Source organism: Pongo pygmaeus, chromosome 6 (assembly GCF_028885625.2).
Source record: "Pongo pygmaeus isolate AG05252 chromosome 6, NHGRI_mPonPyg2-v2.0_pri, whole genome shotgun sequence".
NCBI lineage: Eukaryota > Metazoa > Chordata > Mammalia > Primates > Hominidae > Pongo > Pongo pygmaeus.
This window is the reverse complement of record NC_072379.2, coordinates 136,474,382-136,497,609: the sequence shown is the minus strand read 5'-3', so window position 1 is coordinate 136,497,609 and position 23,228 is coordinate 136,474,382. Positions and strand designations below refer to the sequence as shown.

At 37.9% G+C, this 23,228-nt stretch overlaps 1 protein-coding gene across 4 annotated transcripts in view; it reads left to right on the top strand.

Moving 5' to 3' along the window:
• Positions 1-23,228, top strand: part of DGKI (diacylglycerol kinase iota) — a 396,652-nt gene that overhangs the window by 255,314 nt on the left and 118,110 nt on the right. For all 4 annotated transcript variants that reach the window (XM_054495165.2, XM_054495166.2, XM_054495164.2 and 1 more), the window contains exon 21: positions 9,481-9,581. In XM_054495165.2, the coding sequence (XP_054351140.1) occupies positions 9,481-9,581 (101 nt within the window). The remainder of the gene's footprint in view (positions 1-9,480; positions 9,582-23,228) is intronic.

Genomic DNA, 23,228 nt, shown 5'->3' with positions numbered 1-23,228 from the left:
AGTGGCTTAAAAAATAAATCTGTGACTCTGGTAATAAAAAGTTATAACATGGCTGGGTGCAGTGGCTCACACCTGTAATCCCAGCACTTTGGGAGGCCAAGGTGGGTGGATCACCCGAGGAGGTCAGGAGTTTGAGACCAGCCTGATCAACATGGTGAAACCCCATCTCTACTAAAAATACAAAATTAACTGGGCATAGTGGCCCACTCCTGTAATCCAAGCTACTCGGGAGGCTGAGGCGGGACAATTGCTTGAACCAAGGAGGCGGAGGTTGCAGTGAGCCAAGATCGTGCCATTGCACTCCAGCCTGGGTGGGCGACAAGAGCAAAAAGTCATAACACATGTATGTAGGGATGGCTCCATGTAAAATTCCAGAATTGGATCAACGAGCCAGTAATAGTGATGGCATTCACTGCCACAAAAGGAAACAGGTGGCCAGAAGAATTTGAAATATCATTCAAGGTTGTAAGTGTGTCTATTTTCCTTTAAAACAAGAATGATGAAACTGCTATACTTGTTAACCTGCTCTGCAGTGCCACTGAAGGAAGCCACTCCTTGCTTGTTCTGTACCTTTGCTTCCCTTTAAATACCATGAACACGACACTGAACAGAAAACACACTCTAGAATAACCATGTGGTAAATTAGTTATGGGAGTAAGTTTTTCCTTTGAACAAAATGCTTTTGAGTGGTCCCTATTCTGGCCAATGATTCTGGCCTAATCACACATGAAAAATCTATGCTCAAAAGCATAGATTTTTTTTTCATTTTAAAAAGTTTTGTAAGTCTGTGGAGTACAAGCATAATTTTGTTATATGCATAGATTACGTAGTGGTGAATCAGGCCTTTTAGGGTATCTATCACCAAAATAGCATATGTTGTACCCATTAAGTAATTTCTCATCGTTGACGCCCCCCTAAGCATAGAGATTTATTACAAATTTCCATGGATGCTTTAAAATTTTAATTACAACGTGACTTTGAAGATCTCCAGAAAATTTAAAAAATAATTTCTGTTTCAGCCAATGTCATAAAAATTTATTGACATTTGATGCTTATAGTCTGTTTGCAATATGTTAGCCATCAAGGCAGCAAATATTTCTTTGATATACATCTAGCTTTGGTGGTTAATGTTTGCACTCTTTTGACATTAGTCCATGTGACTGATTATTTTTGTAACTTAAAAGCCAATTCCCTAAAAATGGTGGTAGATGGGCTAATAAACAGACTATGGAGAGGAAGATTTAGACTGCAGGGAGAATTTGCAAATGATTAAGGTAGCCTGAACAAAGACTAAGCCACTTCCATTAGCATCTTACTGCTTGGTGAGGATCAAGCAGAGACTTAGAATAGCCATTTGAAGATGCAGTCATATGCATTTTCATATATGCGTATAGCATATATGCGTATATATGCGTATAGAATTAGATGGAATAGCAAATACTGAATTAGATGAGATCGAACATTGCTTTTGACTCTATAATGCTTCCATGATGATATTATAAGAAGGGCTGGAAGAATAGCTGCCTCAGATAATTTGTAAGCTGTAACATATCCTATTACCTCCTCACAAATGGATGTCTTAGAGACTGAGAACTTACTCATCTTCCATCAAAAAAGAATTAATAACCTCTGAAGGTACTTTCTCCAGGAAAACATGTTGGGCAGTGGGAGTGCATGACTGATTGCTGCTAATGTGATTTTGGTTTATGCTTGGTTTAAGAATCAGAAACTTCTGTACAATTTATTTCAGATTTCCGAGGCACTGTTTCCTACTCCAGGCAGAGGACAACTGAATTATTAAGATTCTGTCTGAACTTGGCAGGTGTCAGAAATTCATTTTAAATCTCTGTTCAGAAGCCTTGATTCAATTTGGTTTTATTGTTCAATGTAAAGAGGTCTTCTTAGATACATTTTTGGAAAGGTTATTGTCAGTGACACTTCAAAAATGTACCAGGATATGCTTCACCATTTTAGCAGCAAGTTGCCAAAGGAAGCCACTGAGTCTAATAATATTTAAATAAGGCTCAGCTTCAAGGATGTGGAGAAAAGGAGACCCTCTTAGACTGCTGTTGGGAATGTAAGTTAGTACAACCACTATGGAGACCAGTTTAGAGGTTCTTCAAGAAACCAAAACTAGAGCTACCATATGTTCCAGCAATCCCACTGCTGGGATGTATACCCAAAATAAAGGAAACCAGTATATTGAAGTCAGTATATTGAAGAGATATCTGCACACTCACGTTTCTTGCAGCACTGTTTGCAATCACTAAGATTTGGAAGCAACCTAAGTGTCCATCAATAGATGAATGGATAAAGAAAATGTGGTACAGATGCACAATGGAATACTATTTGGTAATAAAAAGAATGAAATCCTGTCATTTGCAACAGCATAGATAGAACTGGAGATCATTATGTTAAGTGAAATCAGCTAGACACAAAAAGACAAGCATTGCATGTTACCTATTTGTGGGATCTAAAAATCAAAACAATTAAACTCATGGACATAGAGTATAGAGGGGTGGTTACCAGAGGCTGGGAAGAGTTGTGTGGGGGATATGGGGATGCTTCATGGGTTAAAAAAAAAAAAAAATAGAAACAATGAATAAGGTCTACTATTTGTTAGCACAACAGGGTGGCTATAGTCAATAACTTAATCATACATTTTGAAATAACTAAAAAGCATAATTGGATTGTTTATAACACAAAGGATAAATGCTTGAGGGAATGGATAACTCATTCTCCACGATGTGATTATTATGCATTGCATGGCTGTATCAAAACACCTCATCTACCTCATAAATATATACACCTACTATGTACCCAGAAAAATTTAAAATAAGAAATAAGGCCCATGGGAGGTTGAGGCAGGAGAATGGCGTGAACCCGGGAGGTGGAGCTTGCAGTGAGCCGAGATCGCGCCACTGCACTCCAGCCTGGGCGACAGAGCAAGACTCCGTCTCAAAAAAAAAAAAATAAATAAATAAAATAAAATAAAAAAATAAGGCCCAGCTTGATAGCTGATAGAAGAATGTGATGATAGATGTTTGTGGTTCACCATTATTTAATTGAAGAACAGGTAGTTCTGAAATGGTTTACTTACTTTTTTGATGGGGACATCTACCATTTGTAGGTTCTTCTGTCTTTTTATTTGCGTAGATTCTACTGGAGGTAAAAAGCGGGAGCATAATTCAACATGGATTTATTTCCTGATCCAGAGATCAAAGGACAGAAATGGATGACCAAATCAGTTATGCCTTTTTCACAAAGGGAAAAGCTGCTAGAAAGCAGCTCAGAAATGCTCCAGTGCCAAGCTGTGCTATAGCATCAGAACCATATACAGTTGCAGAGGAATTTGATTTCCTTGCATTCATTTACTCATTTGTTCAAAAACATTTATTGTAAGCAACATGGACCAGGTATTGTTCTAGGTGCTAGAGCTGCAAAGAGGAGGAAGAGAGTCATAGTGTGAATTCATAGCCTTTCACACTGTGAATTCACACTATAAATTCATATTTTAATAAAACTCTGTTTATAAAACAAGAGCCAGTTCAAATGAATTTTATTAGATTAGTTAGAAACAAACTTCATTATATCTAGATTATGATCCAGTAGAATTGCTTGAAAGAAGTTAAGGCAATTCCTTATTACTATTAAATCGGGGCTAAAGGGTGAAAGGCAGACAGAGTTATGCTTTTCTGTCTCATAAAAGAAAAGCAACTCTATATGAGTAGCAAATGCCTGGTTAAATTACAATTATTTATAAAAATCGATGTTTCTACATAGTGAGTGTTACAAGGGGCAAGCCTTACACTGAACTGTCTAAGAAATGTTAATGAAAACAGGATATTTGTAAGGTACAAAATGCAGAATGATTACATAACATTAAGGATCTTGTCTCAACATGAGTTAAGATTTATATTCATAATATTTTCAAAAAGTAAAAAAACTAGCAAACATTCACCATCCCTACTTGCATTATTATCCAAAAGACTGTGGATAGCGACATTCCACTCAATCTTTTATCCCTACTGATGTTGACAGATGCCCATTCTGCTAAGGTTTCCTGTCTACTAAGTGCTAATTAGAGCTGCAACTCTGGCTTCAGCTATGATGTTATTATCTAGGACTGAATAAAAAATATAAGGCTTGTGGAAATTGCAAAAGTGCTAGGGCGATAATAATAGTAACAACTATTATTATTTTTGACCACTTATTATTTGCCAGGAAGGTGCTAACTGCCTTATATATGTCTCATTTAGTGCTCACTACATTTCTATTATCAGTCCCGTTTTCAGATCACAAAATGGTTTAAAGAAGGTAACTTTAGCGTTCTGACCATTTAGATTGGAACTAAATTTTTTGACCATACATTTTGCTTTATCCACTTGCTATCATGTCTTAATATTAAAGGATATCACTCCTATATAATTCATGTTTCCAGTGACAGAATGAGTTAATGGAGTCCGTGGTTTAAAAGTGACCCTGGAGAACCAAAACACTCAGCCCATCCACTTTATCCATAAAGAGATTAGGCCTGGGTGGGAGATTGGATGAGAGGCGTCTCTTATCAGTCCGAGAGGAATAGTGTGTACTAAAGAAATTGATCAAAAGGAGGAAGACATTTGAGGGCACTGGGGAGGAATATGACTCTGATGGATTGAAATTCTACATGGGAACAATTGAAAAAGAAGCTTTTGGCAACATCTACAGGAGAGCAGAAATAGCAAGATTAAGTGTAAATTGAATAGCAGTGAGTGTTCAGGGAGTTGTCTTAATGGAAAGTCAGTCTACCTCCCTTCCAACATTTCAGGGTAAAAGGTGTGTATAACATGGATAAGGGAAGCTGTGGCATGGAGGTTACTGGAAACCCATCTGAGTGATTCAACAAGTGCTGTTATTATGGTTCTTGAGAAAGTGTTCATGGGAGACATTTGGGAATTAAGTCTAAAGCCATGAACTTCCATTCTGCATAAGGATCTCAATCACAGTGTTGCAGAGAATTGAGGTAGTGACCTAAACCTGCTGCCTTAGTGAGAAGGCGACAGGTTTAGGTCACTACCCCGATAGGAAAGGGAATTCACAGACTGCTGAATCCCTTCTAGGGAGTTTGAGATGTTCCATGGAAGCCAGGTTTAGAACCCCTGATCCAGAGCCTAATCAGTATGGCAGTATCTTGTGGCAGATGTTGGCAGGAAGGCAAATTTATTTTTACCCAGGATGTTTGTCTCTTCTTTACTAACTTCCCAGACAAAATTTAAATTTACTGAACTAATGGCAGTGCTATTCCCCAGACTCCAAAGAACAGCTTTGTCATTCTCTACCTTCAGTCAGCCATTAATGGGACACTAATATATTTTGGCATAAAGGTACGAAATTGAATTACTTGGCTTTCATTTAATCTCTATGCACTTCCCCCAACTCCCCCATGTTCTAGCTGTCTGTTTTCATGTTTTTAGTTGACCTTTTAAAATACTAGGTGGGAGAGCACCCAGAAGTGTAAAATGTCATGCCACCAGCCAAGCTAGACAATCTCCCCGCAGAGGTGGCCCAGCACCTTGTCAGAAATGTTTAGGGAGGTTCCTTTATGTGCTCTAAACATTTTCCAATATCTGGTAGAAGCAGCAAATGCTGTTGATTATTAGGTAGAACCTTATCTAGGAGAACAACTTTCAGAATAATTATTATAATGATAATAGCTAAAATCTATTGAGCACTGACAATGTGCCAGGCATTTTTCTAAGCATATCACATGTATCAGCTCATTTAATTCTCTTAATATGCCTATGAGGTGGGTACTGTTATCATCTCCACTTTACCTATGAGAAAACTGAAGCATAGAGTTTCCTGATTAACTAGGAACTGGAAGAACTTTACTTCAAATCTAGGCAATCTGACTTGGAGCCTGAGCTCCTCACCACTTTGCTGTGTTGCCTCCCATACCTGCTGTTTACACCAGGGTTGCAAATGATTCGAGAAGGTTTTCCATTATTGACCCTAGGGTCTAATGCCCTAAAATTTGCTGATGAGTCTCAACTGGGACATCTTTTGATAGGAGTTTAAAAAAGAAAACAGATACCCTGCCCAGAAGACTAGGTTTGAATAAGCTGCTGCTAGTGGGAAAGTGGGAAGTGTTGTAGGTTGTTGGGAAAAGATGGGAGCTGAGAGCAAGAGAGCGAAAGTGTAGGGAAGTGGATGGGAGAAAGTGTTAAGCGGTGGTTAGAGAGAGTCTCTGTTTTCTTCTGTCTTGCTTAGCTGATCATTCTGGAGATGAACTGAGATCATATGTGAATTCATTTGGGATCTATAAAGTTTGATCCAAATAATAGTGTCTGTTTTATGCCCTGGTGTGCCCCCTGGAAGTTAGGGTAGAGTAGTGGGTGGCCAGAGGTTCAGGAGAAAACAGTGCATGGGTTGGAATCGGAGGGCATAGATGAGAACCTGGGAGGACATGGGACAGGGAGCAGCCACTTTATGGGTTTTGAGAAAGGTGATACACACTGGTAAGCCCCAAATTGGGGAGCTCCAGGAAGGGGAGTCCAGGAACTTGTCAGCAGTCATTCTCCAAATCTCGTTTCCCATTTGCAACTACTGCCCAATTGAGGTCTTAGTCCTGATACCTCCAGCCCAGTAGAGAAGACTGAAGCCCACTGCCATTAAATTTACTGTTATCTCAAAAAATTGCTCAGGTAGAGTTCATTCAACCTCTGCCCCTCCTCAACTTCTCCTATTAGGGTCTGATAGGCCACTGCATTCTGTGGTTCCAGCTTCCCTCTTATCTGCTGTGTGTGCAGGAAAATATTTTCTAATTACAATCTTTGCAGATCAGTTGAGTGAACTTGGAAATAAAGGGATTATCAGACCCCTTTAATTTGGGGATAAAAATCTAATGTGAACACTGTGTGGTCACTCTGTTAATTGCATAAATGTTTTCCTCCTTATTTGCATCTAATTCCTAACACTCTTTGCTATAGGCCTTATTTTTATTCTTGTCCTGCATTATTATTTATTTACATATGGACATGCTTTTAAAATAACTATATTAATTCCTTAAAAATTATACTTGATATAAAATAATGCCCAGGTTTCACCACACAGAGATAACAACTTGCAACAGCTTGTTGGACGTGTCTCCATGCACTTCTCTTGCATATACAAACTCCTGAAGTCCACAATTTATATGAAGGAGCTTATGCCATATATAATTATTCATGATTTTTTTTCACTTCACAGCACGTTGTAGCCACACTTCCCTCTAAATGAATAAAGACCTACACATTCATTTGTACTCTGCCCAGTGTGCTCTGGTTTACTTAACCACCCCGCCTGATGATTGTTTATTGATAAAGAAAGAAATCTGAGCAGCACACAGAGATCATCAGACTCTGCTAATCCAGACTTTATAGTTTTGCTGTCAGATCCATGGGATTCTTGGTATTTATCCATTGACAAGAGAGTCTGAACTCCTCAGAGGAGCAGAGAAAGAACATGAAACTGATGAGTAAAGGGTCCAAGGCTTTGTGTTTAGCACTGCTACTTAGTGGCTATGTGACCTTAAAATCACTTCACCTTTCTGAACCTCAGTTTCCCTACCTGTAAATGATATTGTGAGTTTTCATTATATTCAAGGTCTGTTCTACTAACTGAAGGTCTGTATCTATAAATATACTGTCAAGCTATATCTCCAATCACAACTTAAATGCTTCGGCTTTATTCGTCCATACCTTTTTGATGTCCAGCACTATGGTAATACAAAGTAAATACCCAACAAACACAATTTGAGTGATGGATCAGTATAGCTGTTGAATCTGTCTTTTCAAATTTCCCCCAGAAATACCCATCTCTGTAGTTTTATACTGATTTTTTTAAGCCAGTAAACCTCAGACATTTTTACCTGCCTACCATCCCTACCATCTCTCTTTAGAATTTGTGCACGTATATCTACACTTTTAAATAGCCACAGTTTAAATCTCTCTCTCTCTCTGTGTGTGTGTGTGTGAGAGAGAGAGAGAGAAAGAGAGAGAGAATGCACCATGTGTGAGTGTGCACGTATGTATCTGTAGTTTGATATGTATGTGCTATTTTGGGTGAGTAAAGTGGGATTCTATATGGAGAGAGTTACTATACTTTGCACTAAAATGAGGCTTTAGACAACAGAATGAGATTATTTTTTTACTCCCTCTCCCAGAGTTTTACTGAAATTAAATGTGTGTGTGTCTGTGTTTCTGTGTGTGTGTGTTTGAAGTGAGGGTAGAGAGGGGTGTCCTAATATTGTAGACACAGTATTCCCTCCTTTCATCTGTTCTTTCTTATCTTTCCTGTTTTCCTTCCTTCTCTCCCTCATTCTCTCCCTTCCTCTCTCCCTCCGTCTTTCTCTTTCTTTTTTTGTTTCATTATTTCTGTTTCCTTCTTTCCTTCCTTTTCCTCCTTTACAGAACAAATTAAAGAATAATGCCATTCTTTCTACTTTAGTCAATGACTTTAGTCAGTGGTGACTTCTATCACCATTTAATATAAAAAAAAGAGAAACAAGCCTCTGTATGAGAAAATTCTCTCAACCAATGAAATCCCAGTATAAGGTAGTATTGAAAGACAAGTAGGTATTTTGTTATATTAATATATTGAAGAAATGTATTGACCCATCGTGGTGGTGATAAAAACCAAATTATTCCACTCAACTAATGCCCAAGATTAAACCACTTTCAAAATATCGCTTAAGAAAATCAAGGAGTCGAGTTACAGACATTTGGGGAGTGAATAGATATTCAGAAAGTTTGGTACTGCACCATTTTATTGCTTAATATGTGTCTGGAATCAGTATGCATTGAATTCTTTCAAAATGAGTTACGCACTTCATTCTCTTCCTAAAGGACACTGTACGTATTTAAACATTTTTCTTCATTTTGGAATGCTCAGAGCCACCATTACAAGCAGTGTTTATTGCAATATGCTTTGACTGAGAGGTGCTGTCAAAAGAGGCTATTGAGCCGTGTAGAGCTACTTCAGTCTCAGCCCTGTGGCTTCTGGATCTTGGTCTGCTTTTTAAAGATAGTTTTTCCATCTCTCTGAGGGTCAGGCTGCCCCTGACCATGTCTTACTGTGATGTGCATATCTGCCTGTGGTTCTTAAAGCTCCACTCCACCTCCCACTATTTCAGATTCGCTGAATCTAATTTATTATGTAACAAGCACATGATCTTATTAAATGTTTTAAAAAATCAATAGAAAATACGATATAAAAGTGGGCTCCAAAGGCTCTTTCTGCATATTTCCATATTCTTACCTAGATTCTAGAAACTTTTGGTTTCTGGAGAAGTGTTCTCCAGATCACTGTTCAATTCTGATAAGGAACCCGCCTTTCCAATTTGAATGTGAACTCTTCCTTCTAAACATGAAGAGACAATATTGCCCTTATTCCTTCAGGTGCATGGCTGCCAATTCCCCTCTCTCATTTGTATCTGACCACTCGGTTCTTGTTTTGCAGTCCCCAGTCTGTCCCAGATCGTCTGAGGATCCGGGTGAACAAAATCAGTTTACAAGACTATGAAGGATTCCACTATGACAAGGAGAAACTCCGAGAAGCTTGTAAGTTGGAAGTGCCTCATTGATTTCATGCGATCAGCCTATCTTTAGCTTCTTGATCCTCCTTGGTTTGATGGGTAGATTCATTTATCCTTGTGCCTGAAAATCGTGGTTAGAGAAGTGAAGTGAAACACAGTAACATGTGAGCTTCAAGTGATAATGTATGGGCTACAGAAAAAGGAACTGGAAAAGGAAAGCAGCTGAATAAAATCATTCTGCTGTGGATGCCAAGTCAGGATCTCTTGGCTTATTCACCACTTTAGTCTCAGATTTGCCTAAAATGAGGAAAGCAAAAAGTTGGTGATACCAATGGTATAGCACCATCCAGAAAACTCTTGAGACAACACAAATCTCTTCTTGGCGCCTGTGTTATCAAACACTGCCCTCATTCGTCACAGAGGTGTGGCAAAGAGGCATATTCAGCACTTCTAGATATTATGCTGTTATATAATGTCAGAGAAGGGGGCCCATGGGAATGTTGTGATATTAAAGTGATTCATTGATGATGAGGTGCCATTATTTTTGAAACCTGCACTTGAGTCAACGTATGAATTACTTCTCAAAGTTTGTATTTTCTGTATGCTTCTTTGAATACATAGCTAATTGTTAGTTCATCTCACTAGTCAATCAGTATGTATTAGACACTTTTTACATTCTGGTACATTCTGATCACTGCATTAAATCTCTGTCTGTATAAGAATTTATGAGGTAATTGGTTAAAATAAGCCAGAAGAAGTTAAGACCATGAGAGTGTTAAATATTAGGGTTCTCGGCTCCTTCCTAATTGTGGGGGCCAATAGTCAACTGCAACAAAGTCAAAGAAGATAAGGAAAACTGGTGTCCAAGGGAATAGGCAATGATGCTGATATAAAGAAATGACTTTTATATGGAACCAAAAACTTATGAACCCAGTCCCCAGATGGTCCTTAAGTGTAGACCTGGCTACCTGTGTAAAAGAGGAAAATAGTTAGAACTGGCAGGATTAATAGTAGGAAAGCCTTCCTGGGATGGTCTTTTCTGAGCTCTGGTTTCTGAGACTGATCTGAAGTAGGCTTTACTGGATGGAAATTCTGAGGTCCAAGGATAATCCCAGGGGTGGGTACAGAGGGTTCTACAATCTGGAGTTGCCACGAGGCGAGGAGCCATATCCCTGGTAGCCTAATCACTGAATCTACTAGAGAATTTGCTGTGAATTTTCTTTCTTAATTCTCTCAGCTGCTTCAGCTTCCTCAACCCTTTATGTTGTTTTCCTTAGACATCAATATCTTTTAGTTTCTCCCCAGCCTTCTCACTTCCATACTTTACCCTCATTTCCTTTCATAGGAAAGTCTGAGCTGGAGGAGGAGCAATTCCCCAAACCTCTGAATTTCTTCCTTCTGTAAACAACATATTACATTTTCTAATATAAATGAGCTTATAAGTGACAGACTAGCATATAATCTATTTGATCCATAAAGTGATAGACATATATTTTTGCGATGGGAAGTGTAGCTACAATGTAAATTAAATTGAGTTCTAAAGGTTACTAATCATAAAGAACAGTGTTTTATGGTCTTTCTTGTTTTAAGCTTCCAGACAAATAGCTAATAGTTCTTAAAAGAAGATAACAGATCTCAAGTAATATTTTGCAGCTTACCATCAACTCTGAAGAAATTCAGTTTGGAATGGGGACACATTTGAAATTTTTAGCTGAAATGAGATTTGAAGCTTATCTGTAGCTTTCAATTATCTGTTTTATCTTTTCTGTGGCATTATCTGTCTACCATTGCTGGAGGTAATTGTGGTTTGAGTTTTTCCAACAAGATGACATTTTCTGGCAAGAGCTTTACTCAGCATATGTGATAAAATTTCTATGTGAAGAAACTTCTTAAGTCAAATATGGCATAAATGTAAGCCAAATAAATTGAACAGTGTCTTTGGGACCCCAAAGAACAAATAAACTCTCTAAAAGGGGATAGAGGAGTTATTCTAAAGATTTAAAAACTCATTCCAACGATTTGGATTTGAAGAAAACAATAAAAGAATTGGAAGTAAAAGTGACCAACTCAATCATTTTACTTTTAATATGCGGTGATGGTGCTTCTAACTGTGGTTTTTCAGGAAAGTTTATCCTTTGAGGCTCTGGATTCACTCCTACTAACCTTTGCTCTTTTGCCTGGTTCCAACTTGAAACAGAATACAGATTCATGGGAAGGCTGACAGGGCTCAAACTGAGTATAAAGACAAAAGCAAGCTTAAGTCCATATATGAGGTGCATGCCAAAATAAATGTTATTTCAGAAGCATTAATTAAGTGAAATTTGCACAACACATCTAGATAAAAGGGACTCTAGGAATGTACTCTGACCTGCTTCCCAGAACAAAGAGAGTGAATCCTCTTAGGTCATTCATTTATTGTCATCAAAGACTGAACTAGAGCAGTAGCGTGGTACTGCGTTTGAAGTTAGTTCCATTTCTTGATGGTGTGCCAGGTGATATCTTCAGGCAGCATGTGGTTCTTTTCCATCACTGTTTAGCAGAATCTTGCTCATTGTTCACGTTAGATAATAAGCTTGCATGTTTGTCACCTAACAAAGCCCATCTTCCGTCCATAATGCAGGGCTCCCTGATAATAATGGATGGCAGCCCTTTAAATTGCTTTGCTTATTTTAGCACAGAGAAAGAGGACTATACTATTTCATATATTTCCCATTCCTCTTCCATTTAGCCCCATCTCACTGGGGGGCAATCCTTCTAAAATAATATCCTGGAAAAATTTAGTTCTTGTCAATCTTTCCCTCAGCTCTTGCTGGTAAATTTCAGACTTATGTGAGACACTAAAAGTCTTCCTTACTCTATAGGATTTATCAACCCTCAGATAATAGTTGTGGTTTGCAAGAGGGGACAGTCTATTCAACTTAAGAGGTAGAACATAAAGAGAAAGTGGCCATATTAAAAAAATTAAAGCAAATCTGTGATAATGATATCAGAAAATCACTCTCATAAACAGAAGTATGCAAGTGGGTCCTTAATAAAGCTTATAATCAAATAATCTAGGCAAAAGATAATCTGTTTTTAAAAATCTGTTATATTTCTAACCCCAGAAGAGATTCATTGACATATGATATATTTTTTAAAAATCTGAGATAACATGATATTCCCCAAAATTTAACTCTATTCCCATGCAAACTGGTTAAACTTCACTTTGGGTACCAGTTTATTCTGCACTTTTAAATTGCTATGATAATTTACACAGATCTAGGGTTTAAAACACAAGCAGTAGAAACCAGCTTGAAGCCAATTGAAAACAGATGTAGTCTATAAGGATAGGGAATTAACATTTGTTGTATATCAAATACAGTGTTTGACAATGCTTTCACATATGTGATCTCAGTATAATTCAGTATTATCTGGATGTCTATAACATATAATGCATAATATATCAATAAAATAGGGTACAATCCTAGTATCATTAGTGTTAACCAAACTAGGTATTTAGTTAAGCATTTGCCCTAATGGAATTTCCTTGTTTGGTGATTTAGTAGAAAAGTCAGAAATTTCGGTGTTTGAATCTCAGTTGCAACCTTGACAAAGTCATTTAATTTCTCTGATGATCAAATCTCTCATCTGTAAAATGAAAATATAATTATAACCCCATTCAGTGCTGAAGGTTAAATGTAATGCTGTGTATGGAACCCATGGTGTGAAGTCTGGCACATGAGTGTGCTCTCCAAAAATGGTAGCTATGATACTTGTGGTGGTGGTGGTTGTTAGAGAGGCCCTGCTGTCATACTGCTCATCAGTCTTCAAGTCCATTAAACCAGACTCAAAGTAGGTCATAGAGGCTGACTTCCTCTATGTAGAACTCTTCCTGGCTTGAGGCAGCTCACTTCAAACTGCACACACCACCACCCTCCAACTCACTTTCTTACTTTCAAAAATAGAATTGAAAATACTAGTAAATATCACAGAAAGATTATGGGAAGAAAGTGTAACTAAATCATTCAATTTACTTTTATTGTGTCTACTTGTATAAACATCTGCTGTAATGACAAGATACTTAAATCTATGAAGCATGTAAATACTGAATGCCCATATAGGATGATCTGAACATTTACCTGCAAATTTCCTTCGTTAAGTCCTAATACATTCTCTTAAGTGTGTCATCTGTTATCCACCACTGAATTTTTTGAAACAAATTTTTATTTTGGAATAATTTTAGATTTACAAAAAAGTTACAAATGTAATACAGGACATTCCTGTACATTCCTTCCCCAGTTTTTCTTATTGTTAAACACTTTACATTACCATGGTGCGTTTGTCAAGGAAACCGATATTGCTACATTACTATTAACTAAACTTTTGGAATTTCTATCCCAGGATCAAATCTAGGATGCCATATTGCATTGAGTTTTCATAGCTCCCTAGTCTCTTCTGATCTGTAACTGTTTCTCAGCGTTTTCTTTCTTTCTTTCTCTCTTTCTCTCTCTCTCTTTCTTTCTTTTATAACCTTGATAGTTTTGGGGGAATACTGCTTCCTGTAGAATATCTTCCAATCTGGCCTGTCTGTTGTTTTACTCATAATTACACTCAATTTATGGGTTTTTGGAAAGAATGCTATAGAGGTGAAGTAGGCTTTTTGTCTCATGATGTCAAGACTTATGTGATATCCACATGACATCCCTGGTGATGTTAACCTGATCATTTGGTAAAGGTGGTATTTGCCAAGTTCCTTCACCATGGACTTACAATTTTTTCCCCTTCCCTACTCTATTCTTTAGGAATAAGTCACTAAGTCTAACCCACTTTCAAAATGATCAGAGGAGGTGGATCAAGATTTTTAAAATTGTTTCCAGTTTGCATATTTGAGCTCAACTGAATTTGTTAACTATGCCAAAATAGTAGAGCCACTCAACCGTTCATGCATTCATACTTTCAATAATTACATGTTTGCATCAGTTATATATCAGATACCACACTAGATGTTAGTCATTGAAAGATGAAACTAGAAAATCCAACATTACAACGTAATTTATTCAATGCACATTTATTGAGTCCTTACTGTGAGCAGGGGTTGGAAGAAAAAAAAAAACAGAATTTGTTCCTGATTTTCTGGAGCTTTTTTTCTTTTTTTAAAAAATGTGATAATAACTGTGATGGGGCTATGGAAACATTCTATACCTGTTTTTCTAGCAAACATCATTTAAATAATGAAAGAAAGATAAAATATATAAGCAAGAATGAGAAAACCCAGTCTAACCACTAATTAGGTGTGTGACCTTGGGCAATGCATTTGTCTTCTTCAGGCTTCTGTTTCCTTATCTGCTAAATGCAGTAGTTAAACTAGACATTTCTTAAGAACAGATTATAATATAATAAATGTTTAGTTTTATAGAAATTACATAGGATTAAAAAATTTTTCACCAGCATATTTCCTTAGTAGAGTTTTTAAAGCTCCAACATCATTCATAATGAGTATAAGCATTAGAAACCATGTAAGTACATTGTGCTTCAAGAGTTTGCTAAAAACACTGATTTTTTTTTTTCCTATCGATAGCTTCATCTAAAATTGAATCTTTCCCCCTCATTTAACAAGTTGACAACAGGGCTGTTCAGTAGAGATTAAGCCTCCATTTGGTGGAGGTAGGCTTTCCAAGTTGAAATCTGTCTGAGGAGTTAAATGATGTCAGTTTGTCCTCTGAAGGGCATTGTCCTTCCTTTTTGCGAGTGTGTTTTTGTTTATTCCTATTTTCACGATTTGACATTTACCCAGAGTTTCGTGCTTAGTTTCTTTTACTGTCTTTTCCCATCTCTTGTCTGTATCTTATATTTATCATTTTATTTAAAATATAATAATAATAATGGTTAACACACATTGTACTATTGCCGTGAGCTAGGAAATGCCTTTTCTACATGTATTGTGTAATTTAATTTACCCGACATCTCAGTGTGATAGATAGTATTGTTATTCCCATTTCACATATAAAGCAATTGAGGCACAGAAAACTCAAACTGTCTAAGGGGCTGACATTTTGAATACTTATTTAATCACTGTGTTTTCTGTTTCCTCTAAGTAGTACTTCCTATTTTTCATATAAATGTCTTTAAAAACATAAGTAAAAATTTACATTTCAGTCTTTCACGATTCCATTTCAAATGTCTTCTTACATTTAAACTGACTTTGACTTAGTTTATCACACTCAGGTTCGTTGGACAAGTTTCTGTTTTTGGAACTTCCTCCAACCTCAAATCAGCCATTCATAAATTCAACAAATATTAATTGACTGCTTACCTTATTTCTAGTACTATTTCAAGTATTTCTAGTACTATTTCAAGATACAGAAAAGTGCTTGCCCTGGAACTTATGTTCCAGTGGAGGGACAGACAAATGAATAAATAATACAATACAGCAGCAAGTGCTATAAAGGAAAGTAAAGCAGAACAGTGACAGAGGATCCTGTTTTTGATAAGGCAGTCAGCAAGAGACTTTCTGAAGAAGTGACATTTAAAGAGAGACCAGAGACTTTCTGAAGAAGTGACATTTAAAGAGAGACCAGAACAAAAAGAGTGCGTGTATATGTGGATTTCTAGAAGAGTATCCCTGGGCAGAGGAAATGGCAAGTTCCAAGGCCAAGCATCCTTAGTATATTTAATGAATGGCAGGGATGTCCATGTGACTGGAACCTGCTTAGTTGAATGGAGATAGTCAGGAAGTTATTTTAAAGGGTCAGCATGTGGCGGGGGCTTATAGGCCATGGAGAAGGCTTTGGATTTTATTCAGAGTGTGATGAGAAGGTGTTGGAACTACTTGAGGAGTGTATCATGCCTGAATTTATTCTAGATAAATTTGGCTACTAGGTAGAACATTTTCGGGTTGCAATGATGGAAATAGAACAGCAGGTACCAGGCTAATGTGATACTCCAGGTGACAGGCAATAGGAATGAGGGAGTTAAAGTAGTAGAGTTGGAGAGAATCAGTTGGATTCTGGCTACATTTTGGAGGTAATGCTGGTAGGATGAGATGATGGATTCGCTGTATTGCATAAGAGTGCAAAATTCAGTTGCCTCTGATGTTTTGACCTTGGCAACTTGGTAAATAGAGGTAGGGAAGATGCAGAGGATTCAGCAAAGGAGACCAAGAAGGAGCAAGACCAAAGAGGAGCCTATGGTTAGCTACAAAAACAGCAGGAGAGCTTGTTCATTGGAATCAGAGAGAAGAAAAATATCTCATAAAAGCTGTCTAGCTGTCAGCATTTCAGAGAAGTTGAGTAAGATGCACACTAAGAATTGGTAGTTGGATTGGAGTAGAGGGTAGTTAGTGGTAGCCTCACGAGATTGTGGAGTGAAAAATGTGAAGGTGCATAGAGAGGATTCGTGTGCAAATAGGGTCAAGTGAAGGTCAGATGTGAGCTGCATAATGACATCTTGATCAATGATGGACTGCATATACAACAGTGGTCCCATAAGATTTTAATACCATAGTTTTACTGCAGCTTTTCTATGTTTAGGTATTTTAGATACCCAAATGCCGTTGTGTTACAATTGCCTGCAGTATTCAGTACAGTAACATGCCATACAGGTTTGTAGCCTAGGAGCTACAGGCTATACCATATAGCCTAGGTGTGTAGTAGGTGATTCCATCTAGGTTTGTGTAAGTACACTCTATGATGTTCACACAATGCAGAAATCACCTAACGACATGTTTCTTAAAACACATCCCTTTCGTTAAATGACATATGACTTAATTCACCACAGATTGCTCTTTTAAGGTATTTAACTATAAAATGAAGGAAAGAAATGGGATGATGACTATAAAAGAATATAGTAGAATCAAAGGAGGATTTTTTTTTTAAATTTGTAAGATAGTACAGCAAGTGTGTATGCTGGTGGGACCAATTCACTAGAGAGAGAACTTGATTCAGAAGAGGGCCAACTGCAGGAGCAGTGCCTTTGAGTAGGTGGTAAGATGGAACCTGGTGAGCAGTGGAAGGTTGTGGGCAGGAATGTGGGGCAGGTTCTCCCGAGTACAGCAAAAGAAGGCAGAGGAGGGAGTACAGATACAGATAGCTTGGTGTACTTGGTGCTAGGGAGAAACAGAAGTTCTATTCTGATTGCTTTTATTTTCTCAGTAAAAGAAGAAGCAAGCTTACTAGTTGAAAGTTGGAAATGGATAGTATCAGTGTTCTGGAAAAAAAGAGGAAGGTTTGAAATAGCTTGAGGAGAGAGACAGTGACAGGGTTGGGCAGAATTGCTGACCTTTACTTTGGAAGTGGATCATTGAATTCATTGTTTTTTTGTAAGCACATAGAGCCTGACTTGCCAGTTTCTGGCTGTCTTGGTTTATAGATGAGCCTACTCTATGTCTTTCTAATTTCAAAGGACTCTGATACCAGGGGAATATTGGGCCGAAATATGATCTTATTATTAATATAAACTTCTTTGTCATCTAATTCTGTTTATGACCTAAAGGCTTTCTTTATTTATAAGAAAATAAAATATGCTCTGATGCTGTGCTATATTAGAAGTTAATAATGTTAGATTTCAGACAAAGAACTGGGCCTGAAGTGTTGATGATATTTGATCCTTCCTTCACTGTTAAAACTTAGCCTTTGGCAATGAGAGCAGTCAATTGCAGGTAGATCCTTAAGTCTCTGCCCAAAAGAATATTTTCCCTTTTCATTGGTTTATTTTATATAACCCAGACTCAAAATTATGGTCAACTCTTACTATTTATAGACCAGTCTAGTCCATTTGGTTGCTGTCTTACCAGGTTGACAACTCTGGAATGTAAGCTCAGATGGTAGTTAGACTTCCCTTTGAAGACTTTCTTCTAAGATCTTTGTATAAAATTTTTACTTTCATTCATCTTGCTAAGGTTTGAGTAGTGCAGTGTTGGCCATTGCAGAGTCACAACTATCCTGTTTAATAATAAATAATAACATCCAATAATTGCATAGGGCTTCATGGTTTACAGAGGGCTGTTGTATACACTGGCCACATGCATCATTACAAGGACACTTAAGATTGCCTCGCACAGGGTTACATTGCTGTGATGGGATTTTAATAAGAAATTACATATTTTCTCTCTTAATCTGGGGCACTTTCTAGTATACAGCCTACTTCTTTATAAAGACAAATTTAAAAGAATTTGTGGTCATAGTTCTTGTCATCGGTTGAGTTTCCAGGGAAACAGACTGTGAGACTGAGTTTTGTGTGCAAGGGTTTTATTGGGGATTTCCCAAAACGGAACCACAGCTGTGCAGGGCAAGAAAAGCGGGACCAGGAAGAGGGAGACGTTGAACTTTGCTGTAGTCACAACTGAGGACTCCCGTAGGGACCTTTGGACCTGGGACAGCCATTTTGAGTTTTCTAAATTGAGGCAAGGGTTATTGGACACAGATCAGGCTCTGCCCTGGAAGGGGATAAACCTTGAGTGAGGTAGCATCCTTTCTGGAGAAGGACTCAGCTGTGCGCTATCAGCAAACTTTCAGCCTCCAGGAAAATGAGTGCCTCAATCCTAACACAAATGCAGTGTTTCAGTTCCGAAAGCAGAGTCTTGCTATGTATTAATAACTCAGCACCTGATTTTTGAACTAAGGCCAAGAATGAGCCACCCACATACCAAAATCCTTGAGTTCATTCATTCAACTCTTCATTTAACAATGATCTATTGAACACCTACTATGTATCAAAGACTGTTATAAGTACTGGAAATTCAGCTTAAGTGAGTGCCAGCCCTCAAGTTTTTCTCTTGTTATATCTTTTGACCTGATTTCCCTGCTATCCCAAATTCAGGGAATTGGAATACAAGTTGATTATTCAGAAGTGTCTGAATTAGCAAAGTAAAATAGAAACCTAAAAGATGAATGCTGACCTTTCCTTAAAAGTTCTTTCTGATGAGTTATTGCCAAGCCAAATATTCTCCATTTGGAATTTGAGTAATTAAAAGTGGAAACCTGAATATAAAGCCATCTCAATTTCTGGCTGTCACTTCTAGTCTGACGCTATAGTCAGCAGAGAAAACTTCAGAGTTTGATTCTCAATAGGATGTGTATTTTTTATATATTCATTTCTTCCTTTACTGTTAAAATGTAACCTTTGCTAATAAGAGCAATTCATTGATTGAACTAAACAGAATCAAGGGCGGAAGTGTAAACTAATCTGAAAATAACATCTTTGCAGATTGACTCAGAACCACAATTTTTTATTATTATTATTATTATTATTATTATTATCATTATACTTTAGGCTCTATGGTACATGTGCGCAATGTGCAGGTAAGTTACATATGTATACATGTGCCATGCTGGTGCGCTGCACCCACCAACTCGTCATCTAGGATTAGGTATATCTCCCAATGCTATCCCTCCCCCCTCCCCCCACCCCACAACAGTCCCCGAAGTGTGATGTTCCCCTTCCTGTGTCCATGTGTTCTCATTGTTCAATTCCCACCTATGAGTGAGAATATGCGGTGTTTGGTTTTTTGTTCTTGCGATAGTTTACTGAGAATGATGATTTCCAATTTCATCCATGTCCCTACAAAGGACATGAACTCATCATTTTTTATGGCTGCGTAGTATTCCATGGTGTATATGTGCCACATTTTCTTAATCCAGTCTATCATTGTTGGACATTTGGGTTGGTTCCAAGTCTTTGTTATTGTGAATAATGCGGCAATAAACATACGTGTGCATGTGTCTTTATAGCAGCATGATTTATAGTCCTTTGGGTATATACCCAGTAATGGGATGGCTGGGTCAAATGGAATTTCTAGTTGTAGATCCCTGAGGAATCGCCACACTGACTTCCACAAGGGTTGAACTAGTTTACAGTCCCACCAACAGTGTAAAAGTGTTCCTATTTCTCCACATCCTCTCCAGCACCTGTTGTTTCCTGACTTTTTAATGATTGCCATTCTAACTGGTGTGAGATGGTATCTCATTGTGGTTTTGATTTGCATTTCTCTGATGGCCAGTGATGGTGAGCATTTTTTCATGTGTTTTTTGGCTGCATAAATGTCTTCTTTTGAGAAGTGTCTGTTCATGTCCTTCGCCCACTTTTTGATGGGGTTGTTTGTTTTTTTCTTGTAAATTTGTTGGAGTTCATTGTAGATTCTGGATATTAGCCATTTGTCAGATGAGTAGGTTGCGAAAATTTTCTCCCATTTTGTAGGTTGCCTGTTCACTCTGATGGTAGTTTCCTTTGCTGTGCAGAAGCTCTTTAGTTTAATTAGATCCCATTTGTCAATTTTGGCTTTTGTTGCCATTGCTTTTGGTGTTTTAGACATGAAGTCCTTGCCCATGCCTATGTCCTGAATGGTAATGCCTAGGTTTTCTTCTAGGGTTTTTATGGTTTTGGGTCTAACATTTAAGTCTTTAATCCATCTTGAATTGATTTTTGTATAAGGTGTAAGGAAGGGATCCAGTTTCAGCTTTCTACATATGGCTAGCCAGTTTTCCAAGCACCATTTATTAAATAGGGAATCCTTTCCCCATTTCTTGTTTTTCTCAGGTTTGTCAAAGATCAGATAGTTGTAAATATGTGGCATTATTTCTGACGGCTCTGTTCTGTTCCATTGATCTATATCTCTGTTTTGGTACCAGTACCATGCTGTTTTGGTTACTGTAGCCTTGTAGTATAGTTTGAAGTCAGGTAGTGTGATGCCTCCAGCTTTGTTCTTTTGGCTTAGGATTGACTTGGCGATGCGGGCTCTTTTTTGGTTCCATATGAACTTTAAAGTAGTTTTTTCCAATTCTGTGAAGAAAGTCATTGGTAACTTGATGGGGATGGCATTGAATAAACACCTCTACGCAAATAAACTAGAAAATCTAGAAGAAATGGATAAATTCCTCAACACATACACCCTCCCAAGACTAAACCAGGAAGAAGTTGAATCTCTGAATAGACCAATAACAGGAGCTGAAACTGTGGCAATAATCAATAGCTTACCAACCAAAAAAAGTCCAGGACCAGATGGGTTCACAGCCGAATTCTACCAGAGGTACAAGGAGGAGCTGGTACCATTCCTTCTGAAACTATTCCAATCAATAGAAAAAGAGGGAATCCTCCCTAACTCATTTTATGAGGGCAGCATCATCCTGATACCAAAGCCTGGCAGAGACACAACAAAAAAAGAGAATTTTAGACCAATATCCTTGATGAACATTGATGCAAAAATCCTCAATAAAATACTGGCAAACAGAATCCAGCAGCACATCAAAAAGCTTATTCACCATGATCAAGTGGGCTTCATCCCTGGGATGCAAGGCTGGTTCAATATACGCAAATCAATAAATGTAATCCAGCATATAAACAGAACCAAAGACAAAAACCACATGATTATCTCAATAGGTGCAGAAAAGGCCTTTGACAAAATTCAACAACCCTTCATGCTAAAAACTCTCAATAAATTAGGTATTGATGGGACGTATCTCAAAATAGTAAGAGCTATTTATGACAAACCCACAGTCAATATCATACTGAATGGGCAAAAACTGGAAGCATTCCCTTTGAAAACTGGCACAAGACAGGGATGCCCTCTCTCACCACTTCTATTCAACATAGTGTTGGAAGTTCTGGCCAGGGCAATTAGGCAAGAGAAGGAAATCAAGGGTATTCAATTAGGAAAAGAGGAAGTCAAATTGTCCCTGTTTGCAGATGACATGATAGTATATCTAGAAAACCCCAGTGTCTCAGCCCAAAATCTCCTTAAGCTGATAAGCAACTTCAACAAAGTCTCAGGATACAAAATCAATGTACAAAAATCACAAGCATTCTTATACATCAATAACAGACAAACAGAGAGCCAAATCATGAGTGAACTCCCATTCACAATTGCTGCAAAGAGAATAAAATACCTAGGAATCCACCTTACAAGGGATGTGAAGGACCTCTTCAAGGAGAACTACAAACCACTGCTCAAGGAAATAAAAGAGGATACAAACAAATGGAAGAACATTCCATGCTCATGGGTAGGAAGAATCAATATCATGAAAATGGCCATCCTTCCCAAGGTAATTTACAGAACCACAATTTTATGCACTAGTTACGTGGATAAAAACTGCAGGCTTTCCCTAGTTCACACTGGTGGAAAACAGTCTTTCTTAGTACCGAGTGGGTTTCCTGAATCACTGGTCCACTGCCAGTCTCCTGGAGTCATCTATAAGCAGAATTAGAGATGTCTCCAGGCTGTCAGCTGCTAGGGATGTCTTTGTTTGAGACCGCCCTATTTCTCATCTCCTCATAGAAGCTGTCCGTGTATAATTTGTTTATTCATTTTGCTTCCCAAAAGAGGCTTGGGGCCCCTTCAGCTGATTTTAGAAAATCTTTCTGTCATGAATTCTCCACATGTATCTAATCAACTTAGAAATTCCAGGCTGCATGACTGAATGTGTCCCCAGCATCTAGTTGTTGGTGACCTTGACCGTCACCCTGCAGTGTAACAGACAGCATGATGTAGAAATTGTGCAAGAGATTTGGACCAGTGTATCTAATAATCATTTCAAGTGTTGAAGTTTTAGGTATGGTTATGAATCTTTCCTTTCAGACATGTAATATTTCATCTTGATTTTCGGATGTATTTGGCTAGCCTGGCCATGTAGCCAAGATTCCAGTGTCACAGTCAAGCATTTGTTATCTCCCTCCCAAGTACTTGAGCACTGGTAGTAAATAT